Here is a 27,108-nt window from a genome sequence, read left to right as displayed (position 1 = left end):
ACTCTGCTGACTTCCTGCTTCTGTTTTACCTATAAGGAAACCACCAGCATTTCCATAGGTATAACTGACATGCTGTGATTTCCAAAACCACAACAGTTTCTGCTGTGCGTATTATTCTGCAATGTGTGGATGGGATTCTCTAATGACTTTGAAACACTGTTTTTGCCACCACATGGGGCACCAGCCTTAATGACAGGATGTGACTAAAAAAAGTATGTTTACTATGCCACTACCAACCCCTACAACAGCATATCAGTGTTTTAAGAAGCGAATTTGGTGGTAATATATTCAGGGGTGAATTCAGCCTCTTGGCTACCTGAGGCGACCTATAGAAAGGCACCCCCACTAAAGAAAAATACACAACCTCGCCATCTTTATTTATGGGGCCCTCTAATTAAAACTGTAGACCATGCTGCTCATATGCTAATCCAAAATCCTATTATTTGTCCTACACACACCCCTATTTTTTTTATCAAAATTTTTTTTGGTTTTCAAAAATATACAAAGCAAGTAAACAAGTAATTACAAACTATCAAAGTGCAAAGAACATCCAAAGTTAAAGTGGATAAATGTTACCCCTTTTACTGGTCCTCACAGTATACTGCCCACTTTACTGGTCCTCACACAGTACATTACCCCCTTTATTGGTCCACACACAGTATATTGCCCCCTTTATTGGTCCACACACAGTATATTGCCCCCTTTACTGGCTTCTACACAGAATATTGTCCTATTTTAGCCCCCACATATAATATCTCCCTCTTCTTTTTGGCCCCTACACGGTATATTGTCCCTTGACGCTCCCACACATATTTTCCAAAAGTTTCAGACTTGGGCAGATGTGGCCCAGGGTACACTCCCATTTATTATTAGTGTAAATTACCATCTTTTTATCAGAGGAAAATCCGACAGCTACCCATCCATCAGTGTCAGCACTTAGCTCGAACTCAACATCTGCCCCAATTCGGCGATAGCTTAGAAAGTAATCACAGGTCTCTGCATTACACCCAGGTTTGCCATACCTAAAAATAAAACAACATTTTAGTAAAAGTGATAGTACTGCAGATGAAAGCCTAGATGGGAAGTCCAAATACATACATGGTGGATTCAGGGCAGACTGCAGATTTTAAAACCTGTAGCATGTCTCTTATTCTGCAGATCTGCAAATATGGTATGTTGAAACTATGCAAATGTAATTGGCCTTTATAGCCATATGACCATTAATTTGTTATACGGTCCTTAAAAAAAGTGAGAGGCTGAACTATTAACTTAACAGATCACATGCTGCTCATATCGTTATGACATGTGTTAGGTTATGTTACCTGAAAATCTATTCTTACATCTGAATTAGATTGTTTCTGCAACATGTTATACAGTTTTATGAACCCCATTTAGTTTAAGAGAAGAGAAGAATCTACCATGTTCAAGCTTTGTTGCCAATAGCAACTGGTCATAGTCACAGTCACTGAATATACAGTGCGAGGGTGTGAACTTAGAAGGCGCTGTAGAGCGACCCGAAGCAGGGTTAAAAAGGACTCTGACCACACCCATACCAGAGAGAAAGGGGCTCAACTCCAGAGGGAGTGCACACAGCAGGAGAGTGCTGCTCGTGACCTGCAAGAGCAGGTGTACTGGACCAGTTAGGGTAAGTTCACACGGAGGAAAGTGGAGTACAATCTGGCACGTATACACGTGCCGGCAGATGATGCGCTCAAAATGCTCCCATTCATTTCAATGGGAGTTAGGAGCGTATACGCCGCGTTTTTATACGCCCGTGATTTTGCAGCCGCGACATCTGCCGGCACGTGTATACGTGTCAGATTGCGCTCCATTTTCCTCTGTGTGAACTTAGCCTTAGAGACAGACAGGAGGTTTGTCCCAAAATGACTGGATACCATAAAGGACTTTGTTAAGCTCAGTGTGAGCTGGACTGGTGAGACAAAGTATCTTGCCCTCAGTAGATTAGTCAGGGTTCAAGAAGTGAGGTGTTGCCCTGTGTGTGGGCTAGGCTGTTTGTTATTTTTGTTCACAGCAATTGTCACAACAGATACAGTTTTAAATTTTCTGAAAATAAAGATTATTTACATTTACATTGGTCTCTTAAAGGGAGTCTGTCACTAGGACCCAGAATATCATCCCAGCTCCCCAGTCAAATAGGTTAGGGTCACTTGAATCTAATGTTGTTTTCCCCTTAGGCTTGGTTCACACATCATTATGCCATCCGTCCGTTTGAATTCAGTTTGAGACTAAAAACGGACTGATGCACATACTGATTGTATACTGAGACCTTTTTATGCTGATAGCAAACGATGTTTTGTCCCCTAAAGGTCAGATAATGGGATTAAAAGTAGAAAATTGTAAACAGAGTAGAGATAAGGACATTTATTATATGAGATAAGGACATTTATTATATGTCCTTATCTCTACTCTGTTTACAGTTGCTGCTTTTAATCCCCCTGTCTGACCTCTAGGGGACGGACAGCGTTTGCTATCAGCATAAAAAGGTGCCCGTTTACAATCAGTATGTGCATCAGTCCGTTTTTAGTCTCAAACTGAATTCAAATGGAAGGATGGCATACTGATGCGTGAACCAAGCATTAGCCTTGGTTCACACATGCTTATGTTATCAGTCTGTTTGAATTCAGTTTGTTTGAGACTAAAAACGGACTGATGCACATACTGATTGCAAACTGAGACAAAACTGACACCTTTTAATTAAAAATGCTGTCCGTTTAAAATCTGTCAGTTTACTTACCCCTGGTTCACATTAGCGTTTGGATTCCGTCCGAGGGAGTCCGCATGAGGACCCCCTCTCCCCCTGACGGAATACCAACGCAACTGCAAGCGCTGTGTAGGTAAAGCACACGGACGCACACTGCCCACACAAATGATTCGTTTGCGCTTGCAATTACGATTGTATTCCATCCGGGGGGTCTCCATGCAGACTCTAACCGGACGGAATACAGACGCTAATGTGAACCGACCCTTAGATCTGCTTATCTCTACTCTTACACTTTTATACTTTAAATCTCCTTATCTGTACTCTATTCAAGTGTTCTTCTTTATTATATGTCCTTATTTCTACTCTGTTTACAATTTTCTAATTTTAATCCCCTTAGGGCGAGTTCACATCTGCGCCCCGGTTTCAGGTTTCCGTTTCCTGCCCGAGAAACTGGACAGGAGACGGAAACCTGCAGTCACTTTTCACCGAACGTTAACCGAACACAAAGTTGGACATGCAGGACTTTGTATCCGGTTAATAAAAAACGGTTTCGCCGCGAAGACCACAAAACCCTCACAGGCGCACGTGGGCAGACACTGTCTGCAAGTTTTCCGTCTCCTGTCTGCAGAAGATGGAAACCCACAAAGCGGAGACTGGGGCGCAGATGTGAACCTGCCCTTATCTGTACTCTAGTCAAGTCTTCTCCTAGATTAAAAGAAAAAAATATCTAAAGTAAAGTGACTTCAAACGGAACACAGCAAACTGACACATTTTAAAGGGATCCTATCTTTTAAACACAATTTATTCTCCCTAAATATAATTAAGAAAGGCTATTCGTCTCCTGCCTTTCGTTGTTTTCTCCGCGCCGCCGTTCGCCTGCAATCCCGGTTTTTCTCGGTATGCAAATGAGCTCTCTCGCAGTGCCGCCTCCATCTTCTTCTGCGACGAGGTCTTCATCGCTTCGTTTTCCGGCGGCGTCTTCTTACTTCTAGGCCTCGGGCCTAGGGCAAGCCGAGTGCGCATGCCCGCCGGCCACGAGAAAATAGCCGCTTACAATACTGTGGAAGCGGACATTTTTCTTGTGGCCGTGGGCATGCGCAGTCAGCTTGCCCAAGGCCCGAGGCCTAGTAGTAAGAAGACGCCGCCGGAAGAAGACACGGTGAAGACCTCATTTGCATACGGAGAAAAACCAGGATTCAAGGCGAACGGCGGCGCGGAGAAGAAAAGGAAAGATGGGAGAAGAATAGCCTTTCTTAAGGCTATTCCGAGATGTTAGTGAGAAAAAATGGTGTTTAAAAGATAGGATCCCTATCCCTATTGCTGAGACATTGCAGTTTTTATCAATATATAATTGAGTTTTATGGAACAATTTGGGCAGTGTTTTTTTTGCAACAGAAGCATTTTTCATTGATGATGCTTCACGGATGCAGCTAACCAACAGACCAAAAGTCTATAAGTTCATGAAAAAAAAGGATGACATCCATGTGTCATCTGTTTTTCACAGACCCGGAGACTTATATAATATAGAAAAAAAAAAAAAAAGAGAGAAGCTGCTTTTCACAGATGGGAAAAAAAGATCAAGCATGGAAAGCACACTGTTTGCAAATGAGCAGGGTGAGGTGCTGTCCGTAAATGAAGCCTTAGGAGCAACAGCAACACCCTCATTCTTCCAAAGAGCAAATTTGCATATTGAAAAAACTGTGGTAATATTGTGCCAATGAAGGCACAAATCACCAAAGAGAAAACACTGTTTAATTCAGTTGAACGCAACCTAAAATCTGTTTCCAGGGCTGGGTTGCTAAGCTGCATCATAGTGAGACTCCTTTTGAGTTACAATAATAATTTATTTCTTTGTAACTTGAGATCATAACTTTATGGAAAACTAGTCATCAGTTCCGAAGCCCACAAAATGTCAACTTAAAATAAGAAAAAAATGAAAATAAAAGAAAAATAGATAAAATAATACATAAATGGCAAGTTATCACCTAAAAAGTCAGAATTAAAGTTAGAAGCTGTAAAACACTTTCTATGTGGTCCTGTACAGTACAGCTACCATACCATCATCTGGTGTTCAAAGAAGCAGCTCATATTGACATAGGTGAAGAGCGATAGAGAGATGCAAGTAGACAGTCACCGCATGCACTTGAGTAATACCAACTAAATGCAACGGAGGAAAGATCCATGCTGCAATCATCCCCCCCTATCACCCGCATTTGGCTGAATGGATTTTTGCCAGAACTAATCATACTCTGCCGATAATCAGCTTCTTTTACCTCTCTATATTATAAAAATGAATTCTTGTCTGTCTGTCTGTGTGTTCTCTATGCGCGACCAAACGACTGGGCCGATCTTCACCAAATTTGGTAAAAAGATATTACAGGTATCCGAGAAGGTTTAAGACGAGACTCTATCTTGCTTGGATGTACCGTTGCTGAGATACAGCATTCCCAACACAATGACCCCCCCCCCCTTAGCCAATAGAAACCTGCAAGTCTTTCACTCATATTCCAACTGCAATACACACGGTCACTCCACATGCACAATCCAACACTGATATCCAAACTGTGATACATGCATCAGAGGATTAGATACACAGATCAGCACACAGTATCACACACTGAAGGATTAGATACGCGCGTCTGCACACATTACCACACGCCTGGGGATTGGATACATGCGTCTTCACACAATAGCACACACTAGAGGATTAGATACACACCACTGCACACAATACCTTACGGGGGAGGATTAGATATGTGCCTCTGCACCACACGCCAGAGGATTAGATACGAGCCTCTCCACACAATACCACATGCCGGAGGATTAGATATGCGCCACTGCACACAATACCACATAGATGAGGATTAGATACCTGCGTCTGCACACAGTATCACACGGGGAAGGATTAGATACATGCATCTGCACACAATACCACACGCCGGAGGATTAGATAAGTGCCTCTGCACACAGTACCAAACTCCAGAGGATTAGATATGTGCATCTGCACACAGTATCACACCAAAAAGGATTAGATACTTGCGTCTACACACAGTACTACATGGGGAAGGATTAGATACGCGCATCTGCACTCAGTACAACACGCCAGAGGATTAGATACGCGCATCTTCACACAATACCACACGGTGGAGGATTAGATACGTGCCTCTGCACACAGTACCACACGCCGGAGGATTAGATACGCACATCTTCAGACAGTTCCACACGCCAGTGGATTAGATATGTGCGTTTACACACAGTACTACATGGGATAGGATTAGATATGCGCATCTGCACACAGTTCCACACACCAGAGGATTAGATACGCGCCTCTTCATACAATACCAAACAGGGAGGATTAGATACATACCTCTGCACACAGTACCACAAGCCGTAGGATTAGATATGTGCCTCAGCACACAGTACCATACGCTGGAGGATTAGATAGATGGCTCTGTACAGAGTACCACACATTAGAGTTTTACTGCAGATTTCCATAGCAACCCAGCCATTTTTCTTCATTGCTGTATGTCAGCTTTAAAGAAGCAGTGTATTCTGGATGACACTGTTACACAAGGACACATTCACACAGCTTTACTCCAGGTATCCATAACAACTGATCACAGGTTTTTCACTGATATCCAAAATGAGATAATCACATGACGCTTATGGACATACACACAAACAACATACAAAATACACCAGTACAAAATTGGACAATTCTTATGGGGCCACTACACAAACAAAAAATGTAATATACCCGTGCTAAGCCGGGTCCTTCTGCTAGTAATGTATAAAATATGCAGTCAGCTGACCGGTGAGTGTTCGCTCACTAGTTAGCTAATAAGCAATGCTATTTGTCTGGAGATTATCAGCAATGAGCATTCGTGCCAATAATAGCACTGAATATCAGCCCAGCTAATAGGGTCTTAACTGACAGATCAGACTCATACCACTCATACCGCAAGCCCATTTTGGCAAAATACACGTGTAAAGAATACACGTGTAAAAATAAAAACTCCCATTGACTTCAATGACATTTTACACTTGTATTTTAGCATGTTTTTTTACGTGCTTTTTTGCACGTGTAAAAAAATATCATTGAAGTCAATGGGAGTCTTATTTTTACATGTGTATTCTTTACACGTGTATTTTGCCAAAATGAGCACGTGCTTACTCCGTGTGAAAGGACCCTTAGTTACAAATATACTGCATATACACACTGAACTGAAAATTCATAGGTACATGTAAGGCTAGTTTCACACAGAGGAGTTTGTAGAGGAATCTGAGACGTAATAATCAGCTTGAAATTATGTCATGTGAACATACCCTAAGCCTTCTGGCACTGTAAAGCTAAATCTACTATTCTGAGTGGAAGCCTAGGAAGCCTACATACTAGGCTTTGACATTCTCACAAATCTGATTTGAAGGGCTAGATTATAAGTGCAAAGTGAATGCTTGTATAAAGTACTAAAAACTAAATAAATATATAACATATATAAATTATGAAATGCAACATTTGCACAACACTTAAAGGGGATGTACCAAGTTTTGAACTTCTATCCACTGGACAGTGGGAGTCTGACCAGTGGGATCCCAACCAGTCATAAGTACACTGGTCCTAAGCCCCCTGATGTAAATGAAGTGGCAGTCAAGCATGCTGCTCTATGAGACTACGAAACGAAAGCTGCACACAGAGCTCAACTTCCCCGCTGTTCATTCAAGCGACATGGTATGGGACCCCTTCTTGTACGTAGAACATAAATTAATGAAAGCTTGTTGGAATACCTACATCATCAGATCTACTCACCTGCAGCATACAAATAAAATAAAAAAATACATGAATACTAAAGAATATTAATATTGCCAAACTGTAAAGTACAATATTCATTTACTGACCTAAAACATCCTTTAGTTTTTCCACAATCGTCGACACGAATCCTTGCAAAAGGATCAACTGGAGGAGCTGTGGGAAAAGGATACCCTGAAAAATATAAGTAATAACACATTGATACTATCATTAATAAAGTGGTATTGATTGTGTTATATCATACATCACTGCCCAAACGAATACCGTTCCTAATAGGCAGATGAAATGTGATGTTTCCAGTTTGGACTAAAGAAGAAAATCACAGTAAGGCTGGGTTCACACGATGTATTTTGGCTCGTAATGTGGCACGTAGACAGCGCGGGAGCTTTTGCGGGCCGTATACGCTCCCACTGATTTCAATGGGAGAGTGGATCGTATACGTGGCGCTATTTTGAGGCCATGATTTTACGGCGGCAAAATAGCGCCGCGTATACAGTCCCGGCTCCCACTGAAATCAATGGGAGCGTATGCAGCCCGCAAAAGCACCCGCGCCATCTACGTGCCACATTACGAGCCAAAATACATTGTGTGAACCCAGCCTATCACAGCTTTCTGGACTTTCTAAGTATTTTGGGGAATTTACTGCAGATTAAATAGCTAATATTTACTTTACTTTGCAATATTATAAGGATAACTTCTAATACTACTGAAATGTCATTGTACAGAATATAGATTTTTGTCATTGTACAGAATGCAGATCAATTTTATCATAAAAATATATATATATATATATATATATATATATATATATATATATATATAAATTGTATATATGTAAAACACTGAAAAAATACTGTAATGCAATAGAATATGTGTATGTTCTTACAATGTTAATTTCCTTTTTTATTTGAAATGAAAAATAAAATAGTTACAATAGAGCACAACATGATTTACGGAATTAAAGCATAAGACTGCTGATACCACATTGTTTTTTATGTGTCTGTATTGTGAATTTAATGCTAAAAAATACACAATTCATGGATGTACAGTGCCTTGCAAAAGTATTCATACCCCATGAACTTTATCACATTTTGTGACCATACAACCACAAACTTAAATGAGATAAGATAATCCTTTAATAGTCCCACCCAGCATGACAATACGGATACAGGACAATAACAGTAATATATTACAGAAGGAGACACACATAAACTCAGAAGCAGATGTATTTTATTGAGATATTAAGTGATAGACTAACACAAAGCAGCAGATAATTGTGAAGTGGAATGAAAATAATGCACAATTTTCAAAATTTCAATCAAATAAAAATCTGAAAAGTATGACGTACAAAAGTATTCATCCCCCTGTACTCTGATATCCCTAAATAAAATCTAGTGAAATCAATTGTTTTCAGAGGCAATGTTGGCTGTTGTCCGATACAGCAGACCATCACAACTAGGTTGTATAAGACAACTGGCAGCAGTTCCACATTGGTGAATGACACCATTAGTCACTGACTAAAAGGAGACTAATGGCGGCAATCTCCGAAGCAGAACCACTACCATTTCTTTTTGATTGAGTGTACAAGCTGTGATGGCTGTTGTTCCAGACAGCAGAGCATCCCAGCTAACTTTCCAGTGACAAATAGCAGCGGCCTCACATCACAGATCACCACCCATTATTCACGTGGGTAATAGCAGTGATTGCAGAAGTGTGACCCTTGCCATGTGCATTTATTTCCTTGTTTATTCTTCAATTCCTGCTCTGATAGCAGGCTATCAGAGCTTGCTTTGGGGCACACATCATATTACAAATGGCACTGATCATAATGGCAACCTCCGCTATTACCCATGTAACAGCAAACCATCACAGCGTGGTATGCGTGCAAATGCCGACAGTCCTACAACGGTGATATGGGATTGCCGCCATTTGCTATGTGATAGGCTGCTGTTCCTGATATATCACAACTCAATAATAAGAACCAATAGTGGAGGTCCTGCCCCTCCAATCACCACTATTGGTTTGTCAGTGACTACTGACCAATAGTAGTGATCAGTGAAGTCACAAGCCAGCTATATCCCTTCTTGCAACTACCCTCAACTACTGTTTGATTAGTTAGGTTTTTGAGTGCAGTTGCTAATTGATGAGCTGTGCTGATTTTTGCCAATTTGCTCTATTTGTGCTATCCATACATACCTCCTCTGTTGTGTGTCTCCTTCTGTGTCTACTTCCCTATTTTATCATCTGCACTACCCTCTGCCCACCTCCTCATTGCACCATCTGTGTCCCATCTGCCTAACTCCTCACTGGATTTGAAAGATGCCTGCAGAACGGAGACCCCAGGCAGAGATGTGAACGAGCCCTTAGTGTAGTTCAGTGTTTGTAGTTAGTTTAAGAGTCAGGAAAGTTTGCTCCAAATTAGTTAGTGTTAGGGAGTTTGCTTAAAATTAATTAGGTTAGTTAGGTTTACCATCAGGGAACTTTGCATAACATTAGTTTAGGTGTAGTGTTAGTTAGGTAATCTGTAGTTTAATGTAGTGTAGGGGAGACTACTGGAGCAGGGACATATTATACTTTACTCCATTATACCGAACCACAATGTCCAAGATGCGTTTCTGAAGTCATACTTCGATTCCTACACTATTCACGTAATGGACAGTGCCTACCCCAAGATGACCCCAGTTCTGACTGTGTATATAAACTGAAACCCCTAATAGACCATTTCAGTCCCAGTTTGCCCAAGTATACACCTCTGAGAAGTGTATTGCCTTTTTTTTAAATGCAGATTGTGAGCCCCACATAGAGCTCACAATGTACATTTTTTCCCTATCAGTATGTCTTTGGAATACAGGATGGAAATCCATGCAAACACAGGGAGAACATACAAACTCCTTGCAGATGTTTTTTTGCCCTTGGAAGGATTTGAACACCAGGACTCCAGCACTGCAAGGCTGCAGTGCTAACCACTGAGCCACCGTGTGGCCCCGAGAAGTGAATTTCTAATGATGAATCGCTGCTACATTTGAAAGGAGGCTTCAATTCTGTCAATAGTATGGAATAGAAAAGTATGGTATGAAGATTAGAGATGAGCGAACAGTGTTCTATCGAACTCATGTTCGATCGGATATTAGGCTGTTCGGCATGTTCGAATCGAATCGAACACCGCGTGGTAAAGTGCGCCATTACTCGATTCCCCTCCCACCTTCCCTGGCGCCTTTTTTGCTCCAATAACAGCGCAGGGTAGGTGGGACAGGAACTACGACACCGGTGACGTTGAGAAAAGTAGGCAAAACCCATTGGCTGCCGAAAACATGTGACCTCTAATTTAAAAGAACAGCGCCGCCCAGGTTCGCGTCATTCTGAGCTTGCAATTCACCGAGGACGGAGGTTTCCGTCCAGCTAGCTAGGGCTTAGATTCTGGGTAGGCAGGGACAGGCTAGGATAGGAAGGAGAAGACAACCAACAGCTCTTATAAGAGCTAAATTCCAGGGAGAAGCTTGTCAGTGTAACGTGGCACTGACGGGCTCAATCGCCGCAACCCAGCTTTCCCAGGATCCTGAATGGAATACACTGTCAGTGTATTCCCGTATACCCGATATATACCCCGATACCCGTTCCAACGGTGTGCCCCCCCACCTTCACCCCAGAAATACCCTGCAAGTCCCCTAGCAATAGAATTGGGGCTATATACACCCACAATTTTTACTACTGGTATACAGTGCCATTGTCTGACTGGGAATTCAAAGAATATATTGGGAATACAAATACCCTCATTTCTTGCTACTGCCATATAGTGCCAGTGTCTGACTGGGAATTCAAAGAATATATTGGGGTTACGTGCACCCACAATTTTTACTACTGGTATACAGTGCCATTGTCTGACTGGGAATTCAAAGAATATATTGGGAATACAAATACCCTCATTTCTTGCTACTGCCATATAGTGCCAGTGTCTGACTGGGAATTCAAAGAATATATTGGGGTTACGTGCACCCACAATTTTTACTACTGGTATACAGTGCCATTGTCTGACTGGGAATTCAAAGAATATATTGGGAATACAAATACCCTCATTTCTTGCTACTGCCATATAGTGCCAGTGTCTGACTGGGAATTCAAAGAATATATTGGGGTTACGTGCACCCACAATTTTTACTACTGGTATACAGTGCCATTGTCTGACTGGGAATTCAAAGAATATATTGGGAATACAAATACCCTCATTTCTTGCTACTGCCATATAGTGCCAGTGTCTGACTGGGAATTCAAAGAATATATTGGGGTTACGTGCACCCACAATTTTTACTACTGGTATACAGTGCCATTGTCTGACTGGGAATTCAAAGAATATATTGGGAATACAAATACCCTCATTTCTTGCTACTGCCATATAGTGCCAGTGTCTGACTGGGAATTCAAAGAATATATTGGGGTTACGTGCACCCACAATTTTTACTACTGGTATACAGTGCCATTGTCTGACTGGGAATTCAAAGAATATATTGGGGTTATAAATACCCTCATTTCTTGCTACTGCCATATAGTGCCAGTTTCTGACTGGTAATTCAAAGAATATATTGGGGTTACGTGCACCCACAATTTTTACTACTGGTATACAGTGCCATTGTCTGACTGGGAATTCAAAGAATATATTGGGGTTATAAATACCCTCATTTCTTGCTACTGCCATATAGTGCCAGTGTCTGACTGGGAATTCAAAGAATATATTGGGGTTACGTGCACCCACAATTTTTACTACTGGTATACAGTGCCATTGTCTGACTGGGAATTCAAAGAATATATTGGGAATACAAATACCCTCATTTCTTGCTACTGCCATATAGTGCCAGTGTCTGACTGGGAATTCAAAGAATATATTGGGGTTACGTGCACCCACAATTTTTACTACTGGTATACAGTGCCATTGTCTGACTGGGAATTCAAAGAATATATTGGGAATACAAATACCCTCATTTCTTGCTACTGCCATATAGTGCCAGTGTCTGACTGGGAATTCAAAGAATATATTGGGAATACAAATACCCTCATTTCTTGCTACTGCCATATAGTGCCAGTTTCTGACTGGTAATTCAAAGAATATATTGGGGTTACGTGCACCCACAATTTTTACTACTGGTATACAGTGCCATTGTCTGACTGGGAATTCAAAGAATATATTGGGGTTATAAATACCCTCATTTCTTGCTACTGCCATATAGTGCCAGTTTCTGACTGGTAATTCAAAGAATATATTGGGGTTACGTGCACCCACAATTTTTACTACTGGTATACAGTGCCATTGTCTGACTGGGAATTCAAAGAATATATTGGGGTTATAAATACCCTCATTTCTTGCTACTGCCATATAGTGCCAGTTTCTGACTGGTAATTCAAAGAATATATTGTGGTTACGTGCACCCACAATTTTTACTACTGGTATACAGTGCCATTGTCTGACTGGGAATTCAAAGAATATATTGGGAATACAAATACCCTCATTTCTTGCTACTACCATATAGTGCCAGTGTCTGACTGGGAATTCAAAGAATATATTGGGGTTACGTGCACCCACAATTTTTACTACTGGTATACAGTGCCATTGTCTGACTGGGAATTCAAAGAATATATTGGGAATACAAATACCCTCATTTCTTGCTACTGCCATATAGTGCCAGTGTCTGACTGGGAATTCAAAGAATATATTGGGGTTACGTGCACCCACAATTTTTACTACTGGTATACAGTGCCATTGTCTGACTGGGAATTCAAAGAATATATTGGGAATACAAATACCCTCATTTCTTGCTACTGCCATATAGTGCCAGTGTCTGACTGGGAATTCAAAGAATATATTGGGGTTACGTGCACCCACAATTTTTACTACTGGTATACAGTGCCATTGTCTGACTGGGAATTCAAAGAATATATTGGGAATACAAATACCCTCATTTCTTGCTACTGCCATATAGTGCCAGTGTCTGACTGGGAATTCAAAGAATATATTGGGGTTACGTGCACCCACAATTTTTACTACTGGTATACAGTGCCATTGTCTGACTGGGAATTCAAAGAATATATTGGGAATACAAATACCCTCATTTCTTGCTACTGCCATATAGTGCCAGTGTCTGACTGGGAATTCAAAGAATATATTGGGGTTACGTGCACCCACAATTTTTACTACTGGTATACAGTGCCATTGTCTGACTGGGAATTCAAAGAATATATTGGGAATACAAATACCCTCATTTCTTGCTACTGCCATATAGTGCCAGTGTCTGACTGGGAATTCAAAGAATATATTGGGGTTACGTGCACCCACAATTTTTACTACTGGTATACAGTGCCATTGTCTGACTGGGAATTCAAAGAATATATTGGGAATACAAATACCCTCATTTCTTGCTACTGCCATATAGTGCCAGTGTCTGACTGGGAATTCAAAGAATATATTGGGAATACAAATACCCTCATTTCTTGCTACTGCCATATAGTGCCAGTTTCTGACTGGTAATTCAAAGAATATATTGGGGTTACGTGCACCCACAATTTTTACTACTGGTATACAGTGCCATTGTCTGACTGGGAATTCAAAGAATATATTGGGGTTATAAATACCCTCATTTCTTGCTACTGCCATATAGTGCCAGTTTCTGACTGGTAATTCAAAGAATATATTGTGGTTACGTGCACCCACAATTTTTACTACTGGTATACAGTGCCATTGTCTGACTGGGAATTCAAAGAATATATTGGGAATACAAATACCCTCATTTCTTGCTACTGCCATATAGTGCCAGTGTCTGACTGGGAATTCAAAGAATATATTGGGAATACAAATACCCTCATTTCTTGCTACTGCCATATAGTGCCAGTTTCTGACTGGTAATTCAAAGAATATATTGGGGTTACGTGCACCCACAATTTTTACTACTGGTATACAGTGCCATTGTCTGACTGGGAATTCAAAGAATATATTGGGAATACAAATACCCTCATTTCTTGCTACTGCCATATAGTGCCAGTGTCTGACTGGGAATTCAAAGAATATATTGGGGTTACGTGCACCCACAATTTTTACTACTGGTATACAGTGCCAATTTCTAACTAGGAATTCAAAATGCGCAAGGCTCCCGGAAAGGGACGTGGACGAGGCCGTGGGCGAGGTCGGGGGAATGGTTCTGGGGAGCAAGGTAGCAGTGAAGCCACAGGGCGTCCCGTGCCTACTCCTGTGGGGCAGCAAGCATTGCGCCACTCCACAGTGCCAGGGTTGCTTGCCACATTAACTAAACTGCAGGGTACAAACCTTAGTAGGCCCGAGAACCAGGAACAGGTCTTGCAATGGCTGTCAGAGAACGCTTACAGCACATTGTCCAGCAGCCAGTCAGACTCTGCCTCCTCTCCTCCTATTACCCAACAGTCTTGTCTTCCTTCCTCCCAAAATTCCGAAGCTTTACAGAACAATAACCCAAACTGTCCCTGCTCCCCAGAGCTGTTCTCCGCTCCTTTCATTGTCCCTCAACCTGCCTCTCCACGTCACGATTCCACGAACCTAACAGAGGAGCATCTGTGTCCAGATGCTCAAACACTAGAGTCTCCTCCATCTCCGTTCGATTTGGTGGTGGATGACCAGCAACCCACCCTCATCGACGATGATGTGACGCAGTTGCCGTCAGGGCATCCAGTTGACCGGCGCATTGTGCGGGAGGAGGAGATGAGACAGGAGTTGGAAGAGGAAGTGGTGGATGATGAGGACACTGACCCGACCTGGACAGGGGGGATGTCAAGCGGGGAAAGTAGTGTGGATGTTGAGGCAGGTGCAGCACCAAAAAGGGTAGCTAGAGGCAGAGGCAGAGGTCAGCAGCTTAGGCGAAGCCAGGCCACACCCGGAATCTCCCAAGATGTTCCAGTTCGTACCCAGCCCCGAAAAACTCCCACCTCGAGGGCACGTTTCTCGAAGGTGTGGAGTTTTTTCAAGGAATGCGCCGAGGACAGATATAGTGTTGTCTGCACAATTTGCCTCTCGAAATTGATTAGGGGCTCTGAGAAGAGCAACCTGTCCACCACTTCAATGCGCCGTCATTTGGAATCCAAGCACTGGAATCAGTGGCAGGCAGCAACGGCAGGACAAAGGCCGCCTGCCGTTCACGCCACTGCCACTGCCACTGCCTCTGCCTCTGCCACTGCCACTGCTGACTGTGCTGGCGATGCACTCCAGAGGACGAGCCAGGACACCACTTCATCTGCCTCCGCCACTTTGTTGACTTCTACCTCATCCTCCCCTGGTCCTGTCTTATCTCCTTCTCCTGCACCATCAAAGGCACCATCAGGCGTTTCTTTACAACAACCCACCATCTCTCAGACATTGGAGCGGCGGCAGAAATACACTGCTAACCACCCACACGCGCAAGCCTTGAACGCCAACATCGCTAAACTGCTGGCCCAGGAGATGTTGGCGTTCCGGCTTGTTGAAACTCCCGCCTTCCTGGACCTGATGGCAACTGCGGCACCTCGCTATGCCGTCCCTAGCCGTCACTACTTCTCCCGGTGTGCCGTCCCCGCCTTGCACCAGCACGTGTCACTCAACATCAGGCGGGCCCTTAGTTCCGCGCTTTGCACAAAGGTCCACTTGACCACCGACGCGTGGACAAGTGCATGCGGACAGGGACGCTACATTTCACTGACGGCACACTGGGTGAATGTAGCTGAGGCTGGGACTGCTTCCCAAACTGGCCCGGTGTACCTCGTCTCCCCGCCTAACATTCCTGGCAGGGACACGAGAAGAACACCCCCCTCCTCCTCCTCCTCTACCGCCTCCTCCTCCGCCACCGCCTCCTCCTCCGCCACCGCCTCCTCCTCCGCTGTTAGATTGACCCCAGCTACGAGTTGGAAACGTTGCAGCACTGGCGTTGGTAGACGTCAGCAGGCTGTGCTGAAGCTGATCAGCTTGGGGGACAGACAGCACACTGCCTCCGAGGTGAGGGATGCCCTCCTCGATGAGACGGCAATATGGTTTGAGCCGCTGCACCTGGGCCCAGGCATGGTCGTTTGTGATAACGGCCGGAACCTGGTAGCAGCTCTGGAGCTTGCCGGACTCCAACATGTTCCATGCCTGGCCCACGTCTTCAACCTAGTGGTGCAACGTTTCCTAAAGAGCTACCCCAATGTTCCAGAGCTACTGGTGAAAGTGCGGCGCATGTGCGCCCACTTTCGCAAGTCGACAGTAGCCGCTGCTAGCTTAAAATCTCTCCAGCAACGCCTGCATGTGCCACAACACCGGCTTTTGTGCGACGTCCCCACACGCTGGAACTCAACGTTTCAGATGTTGAATAGAGTGGTTGAGCAGCAGAGACCTTTGATGGAATACCAGCTACAAAACCCTAGGGTGCCACAAAGTCAGCTGCCTCAGTTTCACATCCATGAGTGGCCATGGATGAGAGACCTTTGTGACATCCTACGGGTCTTTGAGGAGTCCACAAGGAGGGTGAGCTCTGAGGATGCGATGGTGAGCCTTACAATCCCGCTCTTGTGTGTTCTGAGAGAATCCCTGATTGACATCAGGGATAACTCAGATCACACAGAGGAGTTAGGGATAGCATCCGATCCGTCACAGCTGAAGAGTAGGTCCACACATCTGTCCGCTTCACTGCGTTTAATGGAGGAGGAGGAGGAGGAGGAGGAGGAAGAAGAGTTGTCCGATGATGTGATGGTGATACAGGAGGCTTCCGGGCAACTTCGAATCGTCCCATTGTTGCAGCGCGGATGGGTAGACATGGAGGATGAGGAGGAAATGGAGATTGAACTTTCCGGTGGGGCCAGAGGAGTCATGCCAACTAACACTGTGGCAGACATGGCTGAGTTCATGTTGGGGTGCTTTACAACCGACAAGCGTATTGTCAAAATCATGGAGGACAACCAGTACTGGATCTTTGCTATCCTTGACCCCCGGTATAAAAACAACATCTCATCTTTTATTCCGGTAGAGGGGAGGGCCAATCGCATCAATGCTTGCCACAGGCAATTGGTGCAGAATATGATGGAGATGTTTCCAGCATGTGACGTTGGCGGCAGGGAGGGCAGTTCCTCCAGTAGGCAACCAAGTTCTCACCGGTCCACACAAACGAGGGGCACACTGTCTAAGGTCTGGGACACCTTGATGGCACCCCCTCGCCAAAGTGCCGCCACGGAGGGTCCTAGTGTCACCAGGCGTGAGAAGTATAGGCGCATGTTGCGGGAATACCTTTCCGACCACAGCCCTGTCCTCTCCGACCCCTCTGCGCCCTACACGTATTGGGTGTCGAAGTTGGACCTGTGGCTTGAACTTGCCCTATATGCCTTGGAGGTGCTGTCCTGTCCTGCCGCCAGCGTCCTATCTGAGAGGGTGTTCAGTGCAGCCGGTGGCATCATCACTGACAAGCGCACCCGTCTGTCAGCTGAGAGTGCCGACCGGCTCACTTTGATAAAAATGAACCACCACTGGATAGAGCCTTCATTTTTGTGCCCACCTGTGTAAAGCACCCCAACATGAAACTCCATGTCTGTACTCAACCTCTCCAATTCCTCCGCATCCTCATACTCATCCACCATAAGCGTTGCACAATTCTGCTAATACTAGGCTCCCTCCAACATGATTTCCCCCAACTCTGCTGGTTAGAGGCTCCCTCCACCCTGATTTCCACCAACTCTGCTGGTTAGAGGCTCCCTCCACCCTGCTTTCCCACAACTCTGCTGGTTAGAGGCTCCCTCCACCATGAATTTGCCCAAACTGGGCTGTTTAGAGGCTCCCTCCACCATGAATTGGTCCAAACTGGGGTTTTTAGAGGCTCCCTCCACCATGAATTGGTCCAAACTTGGCTGTTTAGAGGCTCCCTCCACCATGAATTGGTCCAAACTGGGGTGGTTAGAGGCTCCCTCCACCATTAATTGGTCCAAACTGGGCTGGTTAGAGGCTCCCTCCACCATTAATTGGTCCAAACTGGGCTGGTTAGAGGCTCCCTCCACCATGAATTGGTCCAAACTGGGGTTTTTAGAGGCTCCCTCCACCATGAATTGGTCCAAACTTGGCTGTTTAGAGGCTCCCTCCACCATTAATTGGTCCAAACTGGGCTGGTTAGAGGCTCCCTCCACCATGAATTGGTCCAAACTGGGTTTTTAGAGGCTCCCTCCACCATGAATTGGTCCAAACTGGGGTTTTTAGAGGCTCCCTCCACCATGAATTGGTCCAAACTGGGCTGTTTAGCGGCTCCCTCCACCATTAATTGGTCCAAACTGGGCTGGTTAGAGGCTCCCTCCACCATGAATTTGCCCAAACTGGGCTGTTTAGAGGCTCCCTCCACCATGAATTTGCCCAAACTGGGCTGGTTAGAGGCTCCCTCCACCATGAATTGGTCCAAACTGGGGTTTTTAGAGGCTCCCTCCACCATGAATTGGTCCAAACTTGGCTGTTTAGAGGCTCCCTCCACCATTAATTGGTCCAAACTGGGCTGGTTAGAGGCTCCCTCCACCATGAATTGGTCCAAACTGGGTTTTTTAGAGGCTCCCTCCACCATGAATTTGCCCAAACTGGGCTGTTTAGAGGCTCCCTCCACCATGAATTGGTCCAAACTGGGCTGGTTAGAGGCTCCCTCCACCATGAATTTCCCAAAACTTGGCTGTTTAGAGGCTCCCTCCACCATTAATTGGTCCAAACTGGGCTGGTTAGAGGCTCCCTCCACCATGAATTTGCCCAAACTGGGCTGTTTAGAGGCTCCCTCCACCATGAATTTGCCCAAACTGGGCTGTTTAGCGGCTCCCTCCACCATTAATTGGTCCAAACTGGGCTGGTTAGAGGCTCCCTCCACCATGAATTTGCCCAAACTGGGCTGTTTAGAGGCTCCCTCCACCATGAATTTGCCCAAACTGGGCTGGTTAGAGGCTCCCTCCACCATGAATTGGTCCAAACTGGGGTTTTTAGAGGCTTCCTCCACCATGAATTGGTCCAAACTTGGCTGTTTAGAGGCTCCTTCCACCATGAATTGGTCCAAACTGGGGTGGTTAGAGGCTCCCTCCACCATTAATTGGTCCAAACTGGGCTGGTTAGAGGCTCCCTCCACCATTAATTGGTCCAAACTGGGCTGGTTAGAGGCTCCCTCCACCATGAATTTGCCCAAACTGGGCTGTTTAGAGGCTCCCTCCACCATGAATTTGCCCAAACTGGGCTGGTTAGAGGCTCCCTCCACCATGAATTGGTCCAAACTGGGGTTTTTAGAGGCTCCCTCCACCATGAATTGGTCCAAACTTGGCTGTTTAGAGGCTCCCTCCACCATTAATTGGTCCAAACTGGGCTGGTTAGAGGCTCCCTCCACCATGAATTGGTCCAAACTGGGGTTTTTAGAGGCTCCCTCCACCATGAATTGGTCCAAACTTGGCTGTTTAGAGGCTCCCTCCACCATTAATTGGTCCAAACTGGGCTGGTTAGAGGCTCCCTCCACCATGAATTGGTCCAAACTGGGTTTTTTAGAGGCTCCCTACACCATGAATTTGCCCAAACTGGGCTGTTTAGAGGCTCCCTCCACCATGAATTGGTCCAAACTGGGCTGGTTAGAGGCTCCCTCCACCATGAATTTCCCAAAACTTGGCTGTTTAGAGGCTCCCTCCACCATTAATTGGTCCAAACTGGGCTGGTTAGAGGCTCCCTCCACCATGAATTTGCCCAAACTGGGCTGTTTATAGGCTCCCTCCACCATGAATTTGCCCAAACTGGGCTGTTTAGCGGCTCCCTCCACCATTAATTGGTCCAAACTGGGCTGGTTAGAGGCTCCCTCCACCATGAATTTGCCCAAACTGGGCTGTTTAGAGGCTCCCTCCACCATGAATTTGCCCAAACTGGGCTGGTTAGAGGCTCCCTCCACCATGAATTGGTCCAAACTGGGGTTTTTAGAGGCTCCCTCCACCATGAATTGGTCCAAACTTGGCTGTTTAGAGGCTCCCTCCACCATGAATTGGTCCAAACTGGGGTGGTTAGAGGCTCCCTCCACCATTAATTGGTCCAAACTGGGCTGGTTAGAGGCTCCCTCCACCATTAATTGGTCCAAACTGGGCTGGTTAGAGGCTCCCTCCACCATGAATTTGCCCAAACTGGGCTGTTTAGAGGCTCCCTCCACCATGAATTTGCCCAAACTGGGCTGTTTAGAGGCTCCCTCCACCATGAATTTGCCCAAACTGGGCTGGTTAGAGGCTCCCTCCACCATGAATTGGTCCAAACTGGGGTTTTTAGAGGCTCCCTCCACCATGAATTGGTCCAAACTTGGCTGTTTAGAGGCTCCCTCCACCATTAATTGGTCCAAACTGGGCTGGTTAGAGGCTCCCTCCACCATGAATTGGTCCAAACTGGGTTTTTTAGAGGCTCCCTCCACCATGAATTTGCCCAAACTGGGCTGTTTAGAGGCTCCCTCCACCATGAATTGGTCCAAACTGGGCTGGTTAGAGGCTCCCTCCACCATGAATTTCCCAAAACTTGGCTGTTTAGAGGCTCCCTCCACCATTAATTGGTCCAAACTGGGCTGGTTAGAGGCTCCCTCCACCATGAATTTGCCCAAACTGGGCTGTTTAGAGGCTCCCTCCACCATGAATTTGCCCAAACTGGGCTGTTTAGCGGCTCCCTCCACCATTAATTGGTCCAAACTGGGCTGGTTAGAGGCTCCCTCCACCATGAATTTGCCCAAACTGGGCTGTTTAGAGGCTCCCTCCACCATGAATTTGCCCAAACTGGGCTGGTTAGAGGCTCCCTCCACCATGAATTGGTCCAAACTGGGGTTTTTAGAGGCTCCATCCACCATGAATTTGTCCAAACTTGGCTGTTTAGAGGCTCCCTCCACCATGAATTGGTCCAAACTGGGGTGGTTAGAGGCTCCCTCCACCATTAATTGGTCCAAACTGGGCTGGTTAGAGGCTCCCTCCACCATTAATTGGTCCAAACTGGGCTGGTTAGAGGCTCCCTCCACCATGAATTTGCCCAAACTGGGCTGTTTAGAGGCTCCCTCCACCATGAATTTGCCCAAACTGGGCTGGTTAGAGGCTCCCTCCACCATGAATTGGTCCAAACTGGGGTTTTTAGAGGCTCCCTCCACCATGAATTGGTCCAAACTTGGCTGTTTAGAGGCTCCCTCCACCATTAATTGGTCCAAACTGGGCTGGTTAGAGGCTCCCTCCACCATGAATTGGTCCAAACTGGGGTTTTTAGAGGCTCCCTCCACCATGAATTGGTCCAAACTTGGCTGTTTAGAGGCTCCCTCCACCATTAATTGGTCCAAACTGGGCTGGTTAGAGGCTCCCTCCACCATGAATTGGTCCAAACTGGGTTTTTTAGAGGCTCCCTCCACCATGAATTTGCCCAAACTGGGCTGTTTAGAGGCTCCCTCCACCATGAATTGGTCCAAACTGGGCTGGTTAGAGGCTCCCTCCACCATGAATTTCCCAAAACTTGGCTGTTTAGAGGCTCCCTCCACCATTAATTGGTCCAAACTGGGCTGGTTAGAGGCTCCCTCCACCATGAATTTGCCCAAACTGGGCTGTTTAGAGGCTCCCTCCACCATGAATTTGCCCAAACTGGGCTGTTTAGCGGCTCCCTCCACCATTAATTGGTCCAAACTGGGCTGGTTAGAGGCTCCCTCCACCATGAATTTGCCCAAACTGGGCTGTTTAGAGGCTCCCTCCACCATGAATTTGCCCAAACTGGGCTGGTTAGAGGCTCCCTCCACCATGAATTGGTCCAAACTGGGGTTTTTAGAGGCTCCCTCCACCATGAATTGGTCCAAACTTGGCTGTTTAGAGGCTCCCTCCACCATGAATTGGTCCAAACTGGGGTGGTTAGAGGCTCCCTCCACCATTAATTGGTCCAAACTGGGCTGGTTAGAGGCTCCCTCCACCATTAATTGGTCCAAACTGGGCTGGTTAGAGGCTCCCTCCACCATGAATTTGCCCAAACTGGGCTGTTTAGAGGCTCCCTCCACCATGAATTTGCCCAAACTGGGCTGGTTAGAGGCTCCCTCCACCATGAATTGGTCCAAACTGGGGTTTTTAGAGGCTCCCTCCACCATGAATTGGTCCAAACTTGGCTGTTTAGAGGCTCCCTCCACCATTAATTGGTCCAAACTGGGCTGGTTAGAGGCTCCCTCCACCATGAATTGGTCCAAACTGGGTTTTTTAGAGGCTCCCTCCACCATGAATTTGCCCAAACTGGGCTGTTTAGAGGCTCCCTCCACCATGAATTGGTCCAAACTGGGCTGGTTAGAGGCTCCCTCCACCATGAATTTCCCAAAACTTGGCTGTTTAGAGGCTCCCTCCACCATTAATTGGTCCAAACTGGGCTGGTTAGAGGCTCCCTCCACCATGAATTTGCCCAAACTGGGCTGTTTAGAGGCTCCCTCCACCATGAATTTGCCCAAACTGGGCTGTTTAGAGGCTCCCTTCACCATGAATTGGTCCAAACTGGGTTTTTTAGAGGCTCCCTCCACCATGAATTGGTCCAAACTGGGCTGTTTAGAGGCTCCCTCCACCATGAATTTGCCCAAACTGGGCTGTTTAGCGGCTCCCTCCACCATTAATTGGTCCAAACTGGGCTGGTTAGAGGCTCCCTCCACCATTAATTGGTCCAAACTGGGCTGGTTAGAGGCTCCCTCCACCATGAATTTGCCCAAACTGGGCTGTTTAGAGGCTCCCTCCACCATGAATTTGCCCAAACTGGGCTGGTTAGAGGCTCCCTCCACCATGAATTGGTCCAAACTGGGGGTTTTAGAGGCTCCCTCCACCATGAATTGGTCCAAACTTGGCTGTTTAGAGGCTCCCTCCACCATTAATTGGTCCAAACTGGGCTGGTTAGAGGCTCCCTCCACCATGAATTGGTCCAAACTGGGTTTTTTAGAGGCTCCCTCCACCATGAATTTGCCCAAACTGGGCTGTTTAGAGGCTCCCTCCACCATGAATTGGTCCAAACTGGGCTGGTTAGAGGCTCCCTCCACCATGAATTTCCCAAAACTTGGCTGTTTAGAGGCTCCCTCCACCATTAATTGGTCCAAACTGGGCTGGTTAGAGGCTCCCTCCACCATGAATTTGCCCAAACTGGGCTGTTTAGAGGCTCCCTCCACCATGAATTTGCCCAAACTGGGCTGTTTAGAGGCTCCCTCCACCATGAATTGGTCCAAACTGGGTTTTTTAGAGGCTCCCTCCACCATGAATTGGTCCAAACTGGGCTGTTTAGAGGCTCCCTCCACCATGAATTTGCCCAAACTGGGCTGTTTAGCGGCTCCCTCCACCATTAATTGGTCCAAACTGGGCTGGTTAGAGGCTCCCTCCACCATGAATTTGCCCAAACTGGGCTGGTTAGAGGCTCCCTCCACCATGAATTGGTCCAAACTGGGGTTTTTAGAGGCTCCCTCCACCATGAATTGGTCCAAACTTGGCTGTTTAGAGGCTCCCTCCACCATGAATTGGTCCAAACTGGGGTGGTTAGAGGCTCCCTCCACCATTAATTGGTCCAAACTGGGCTGGTTAGAGGCTCCCTCCACCATTAATTGGTCCAAACTGGGCTGGTTAGAGGCTCCCTCCACCATTAATTGGTCCAAACTGGGCTGGTTAGAGGCTCCCTCCACCATTAATTGGTCCAAACTGGGCTGGTTAGAGGCTCCCTCCACCATGAATTGGTCCAAACTGGGCTGTTTAGAGGCTCCCTCCACCATGAATTTGCCCAAACTGGGCTGGTTAGAGGCTCCCTCCACCATGAATTGGTCCAAACTGGGGTTTTTAGAGGCTCCCTCCACCATGAATTGGTCCAAACTTGGCTGTTTAGAGGCTCCCTCCACCATGAATTGGTCCAAACTGGGGTGGTTAGAGGCTCCCTCCACCATTAATTGGTCCAAACTGGGCTGGTTAGAGGCTCCCTCCACCATTAATTGGTCCAAACTGGGCTGGTTAGAGGCTCCCTCCACCATGAATTTGCCCAAACTGGGCTGGTTAGAGGCTCCCTCCACCATGAATTTGCCCAAACTGGGCTGGTTAGAGGCTCCCTCCACCATGAATTGGTCCAAACTGGGGTTTTTAGAGGCTCCCTCCACCATGAATTTGCCCAAACTGGGCTGTTTAGAGGCTCCCTCCACCATGAATTTGCCCAAACTCTGCTGGTTAGAGGCTCAATCCACCCTGATTTTCAAAACAAATGTTGGTGCCAACCTCAACTTACTACAAGGGCCAAATTCACTGCTGGTGACAAGCTCTCCTCACTGCAAGTGCCAAATACACTTTTTCCTACTGTCAGAGAGGTGGTATTGAGTGTGTAAAGTGTGTAGTTGTTAGGCTGTGATGTTGGGGTAATAGAGGGTCTTTGGTGTGTTAGATGCCCCCAGACATGCTTCCCCTGCTGTCCCAGTGTCATTCCAGAGGTGTTGGCATCATTTCCTGGGGTGTCATAGTGGACTTGGTGACCCTCCAGACACGGATTTGGGTTTCCCCCTTAACGAGTATCTGTTCCCCATAGACTATAATGGGGTTCGAAACCCGTTCGAACACACGAACATTGAGCGGCTGTTCGAATCGAATTTCGAACCTCGAACATTTTAGTGTTCGCTCATCTCTAATGAAGATGCATAAGCTGTGCAAGGGTGCATCAGAGCATATCTACAAATTTAGGATATATGAAAAAAGTACTCCAGAATTGATTCCCCAGAATGCACCACCTTCCTAGGAGTGACCTCCAAAATTGTGTTGAATTTCGTACATCCACTGCTGGACCAGAGTTACCACCTCTCCCTGGATAATTTTTATAACAACATGGCACTCTTCAATAGCTTCACTTCCAGAAGTACTGAAAAAAAAGAAAAAAAAACAGATAGGCTTCCCTAAGGCACTGATTGGGCCAAGACTTAGAAGTGGTGAAAGCAGGGCTCAATGTACCAGCAACGTTTTGCCAGTCAAATACAAGGATAGGATGAAGTACTTGCATTGATAATAATACATGGCAACACCAGCACCAGTACGAGGTATCAGTACAGAGATTCCCAAATCAGACTGCATTCTGGAGTACAATAGATAAACTGGCCATGTATATCGTACAGACAGCACTGCACAATGCGTACATGTTATTTCAATGTGCAGACCAAAGGGGAACTTTGCTGGAGTTTCAAGAGATAGTTATCAAGAACCTTCTTTATAGAGACCAGGAAGAGGGGGAAATCAAGTACTTCTTAAAGTGAGGCCACATAGTATAAGAACAAGAAGTTCATTAAACAGCCAAGAAGCAGAGGCATAGCTAGTGAAGGGGCGGCTGTCCTGGGCCCATTGACTCTGTGGGGCCAATCCCAAGGCCACCATTAATACATACTTTACTTTTAACTAGATAAGTGTCTGCAGACACCGATCTAGTTAAAACGTATCATACAACCTAACTGTTTTGTAAACCACAAGCCTGCAATTTACAAGACACAGAGAACCCCAGACGGATGTCTGCTTCTCAGCACAAGCGAGCGCAATGACATCATCACGTTCCCTACACTGAGACTCAGACGTCCTGTGTTTGGACAGTGCGATCAAGAAGAGGAGGCAGCAGCTCCATTCATCAGGATTGCATGTTGGTGAATAGAAGTTTCACTTTTTGTTTATTAGTGCAGTAGTAGCTAATTTAATAGTAGAGCAGGAATTCTTTAGTGGGCATTAGGACGAAAGGGAGGTAATTTATATAATAGACCATTAGTGGGAATTATGAATTACCGTATTTTTCGGACTATAAGACGCACTGGACTATAAGACCAGGTTTTAGAGGAGAAAAATAGGGAAAAAAAATTTTCAGGCAAAAAATGGTAAAATATTTAATAAATGGGAGTTGTAGTTTTGGAACAGCTGCAAGGCCACATTGACAGGTGACCCTGCAGCTGTACGGGGATGTATAGGGCGTTTTTTTTGTGGGGCCAGGTGTAGACCGGGCATTTTCAGACACAGGGATACCTAATGTATATGTTTCACAGTAATGTTATACTTTTATATGTATTCTAGGGAAAGGAGGTGAACTTTTATTTATTTTATTTTTTATTATATTTTTTTTAAGTGTTTTTTTTTTTTTTTTTTTTTACTATTTTAATATCCCCCGCCTAGGGGGCTTGAACCTGCAATCATTTGATTGCAAGTCCCATAGACGGCAATACAAGTGTATTGCCGTCTATGGGAGATTCTATACATTACTATCGCAGAGGGTCATAGACCAGCCGCGATAGTAATATATATCTATGACAGGCCTGGGAGCCTTCATTAGGCTCCCGGCTGTCATCGGAACAGGCCGGCTCCTGCGGCCTCGCCGTGCAGGAGCCGGCCTGCATCGCTAAAGGTATGAGGCCGGGGGGGGGGGGGTTAACTAACTGTCGGGACCTGCGGAGGAGCAGTGGGTTTGCAGCATGGCCGTGCTACTGCCACCGCTGGTTTTCTTCAGCGGCAGTAGCGCAGCAATCCGCAGGCCCCGGCAGCTAAGACAGTCCCCGGCATCTGCTGTAATAGACCGGCGGATGCCGGGGAGTGTCTTAGCTGCCGGGGCCTGCAGTATTGTCACACTCCTGCCGCT

At 45.8% G+C, this 27,108-nt stretch overlaps 1 protein-coding gene across 2 annotated transcripts in view; it reads right to left on the bottom strand.

The window, feature by feature from the left end:
- FRRS1L (ferric chelate reductase 1 like) overlaps nt 1-27,108 on the bottom strand; it is a 54,966-nt gene that overhangs the window by 17,486 nt on the left and 10,372 nt on the right. For both annotated transcript variants that reach the window (XM_075272205.1, XM_075272206.1), the window contains exons 3-4: nt 7,619-7,703; nt 884-1,022 (exon numbers count right to left, since the gene is read on the bottom strand). In XM_075272205.1, coding sequence (XP_075128306.1) covers nt 884-1,022; nt 7,619-7,703 — 224 coding nt within the window. The remainder of the gene's footprint in view (nt 1-883; nt 1,023-7,618; nt 7,704-27,108) is intronic.

The sequence above is a fragment of the Leptodactylus fuscus genome, chromosome 4, assembly GCF_031893055.1.
Source record: "Leptodactylus fuscus isolate aLepFus1 chromosome 4, aLepFus1.hap2, whole genome shotgun sequence".
NCBI classification, from domain to species: Eukaryota; Metazoa; Chordata; class Amphibia; order Anura; family Leptodactylidae; genus Leptodactylus; species Leptodactylus fuscus.
The sequence above is the reverse complement of the archived record's forward strand: the minus strand, read 5'-3'. Positions and strand labels throughout refer to the sequence as shown.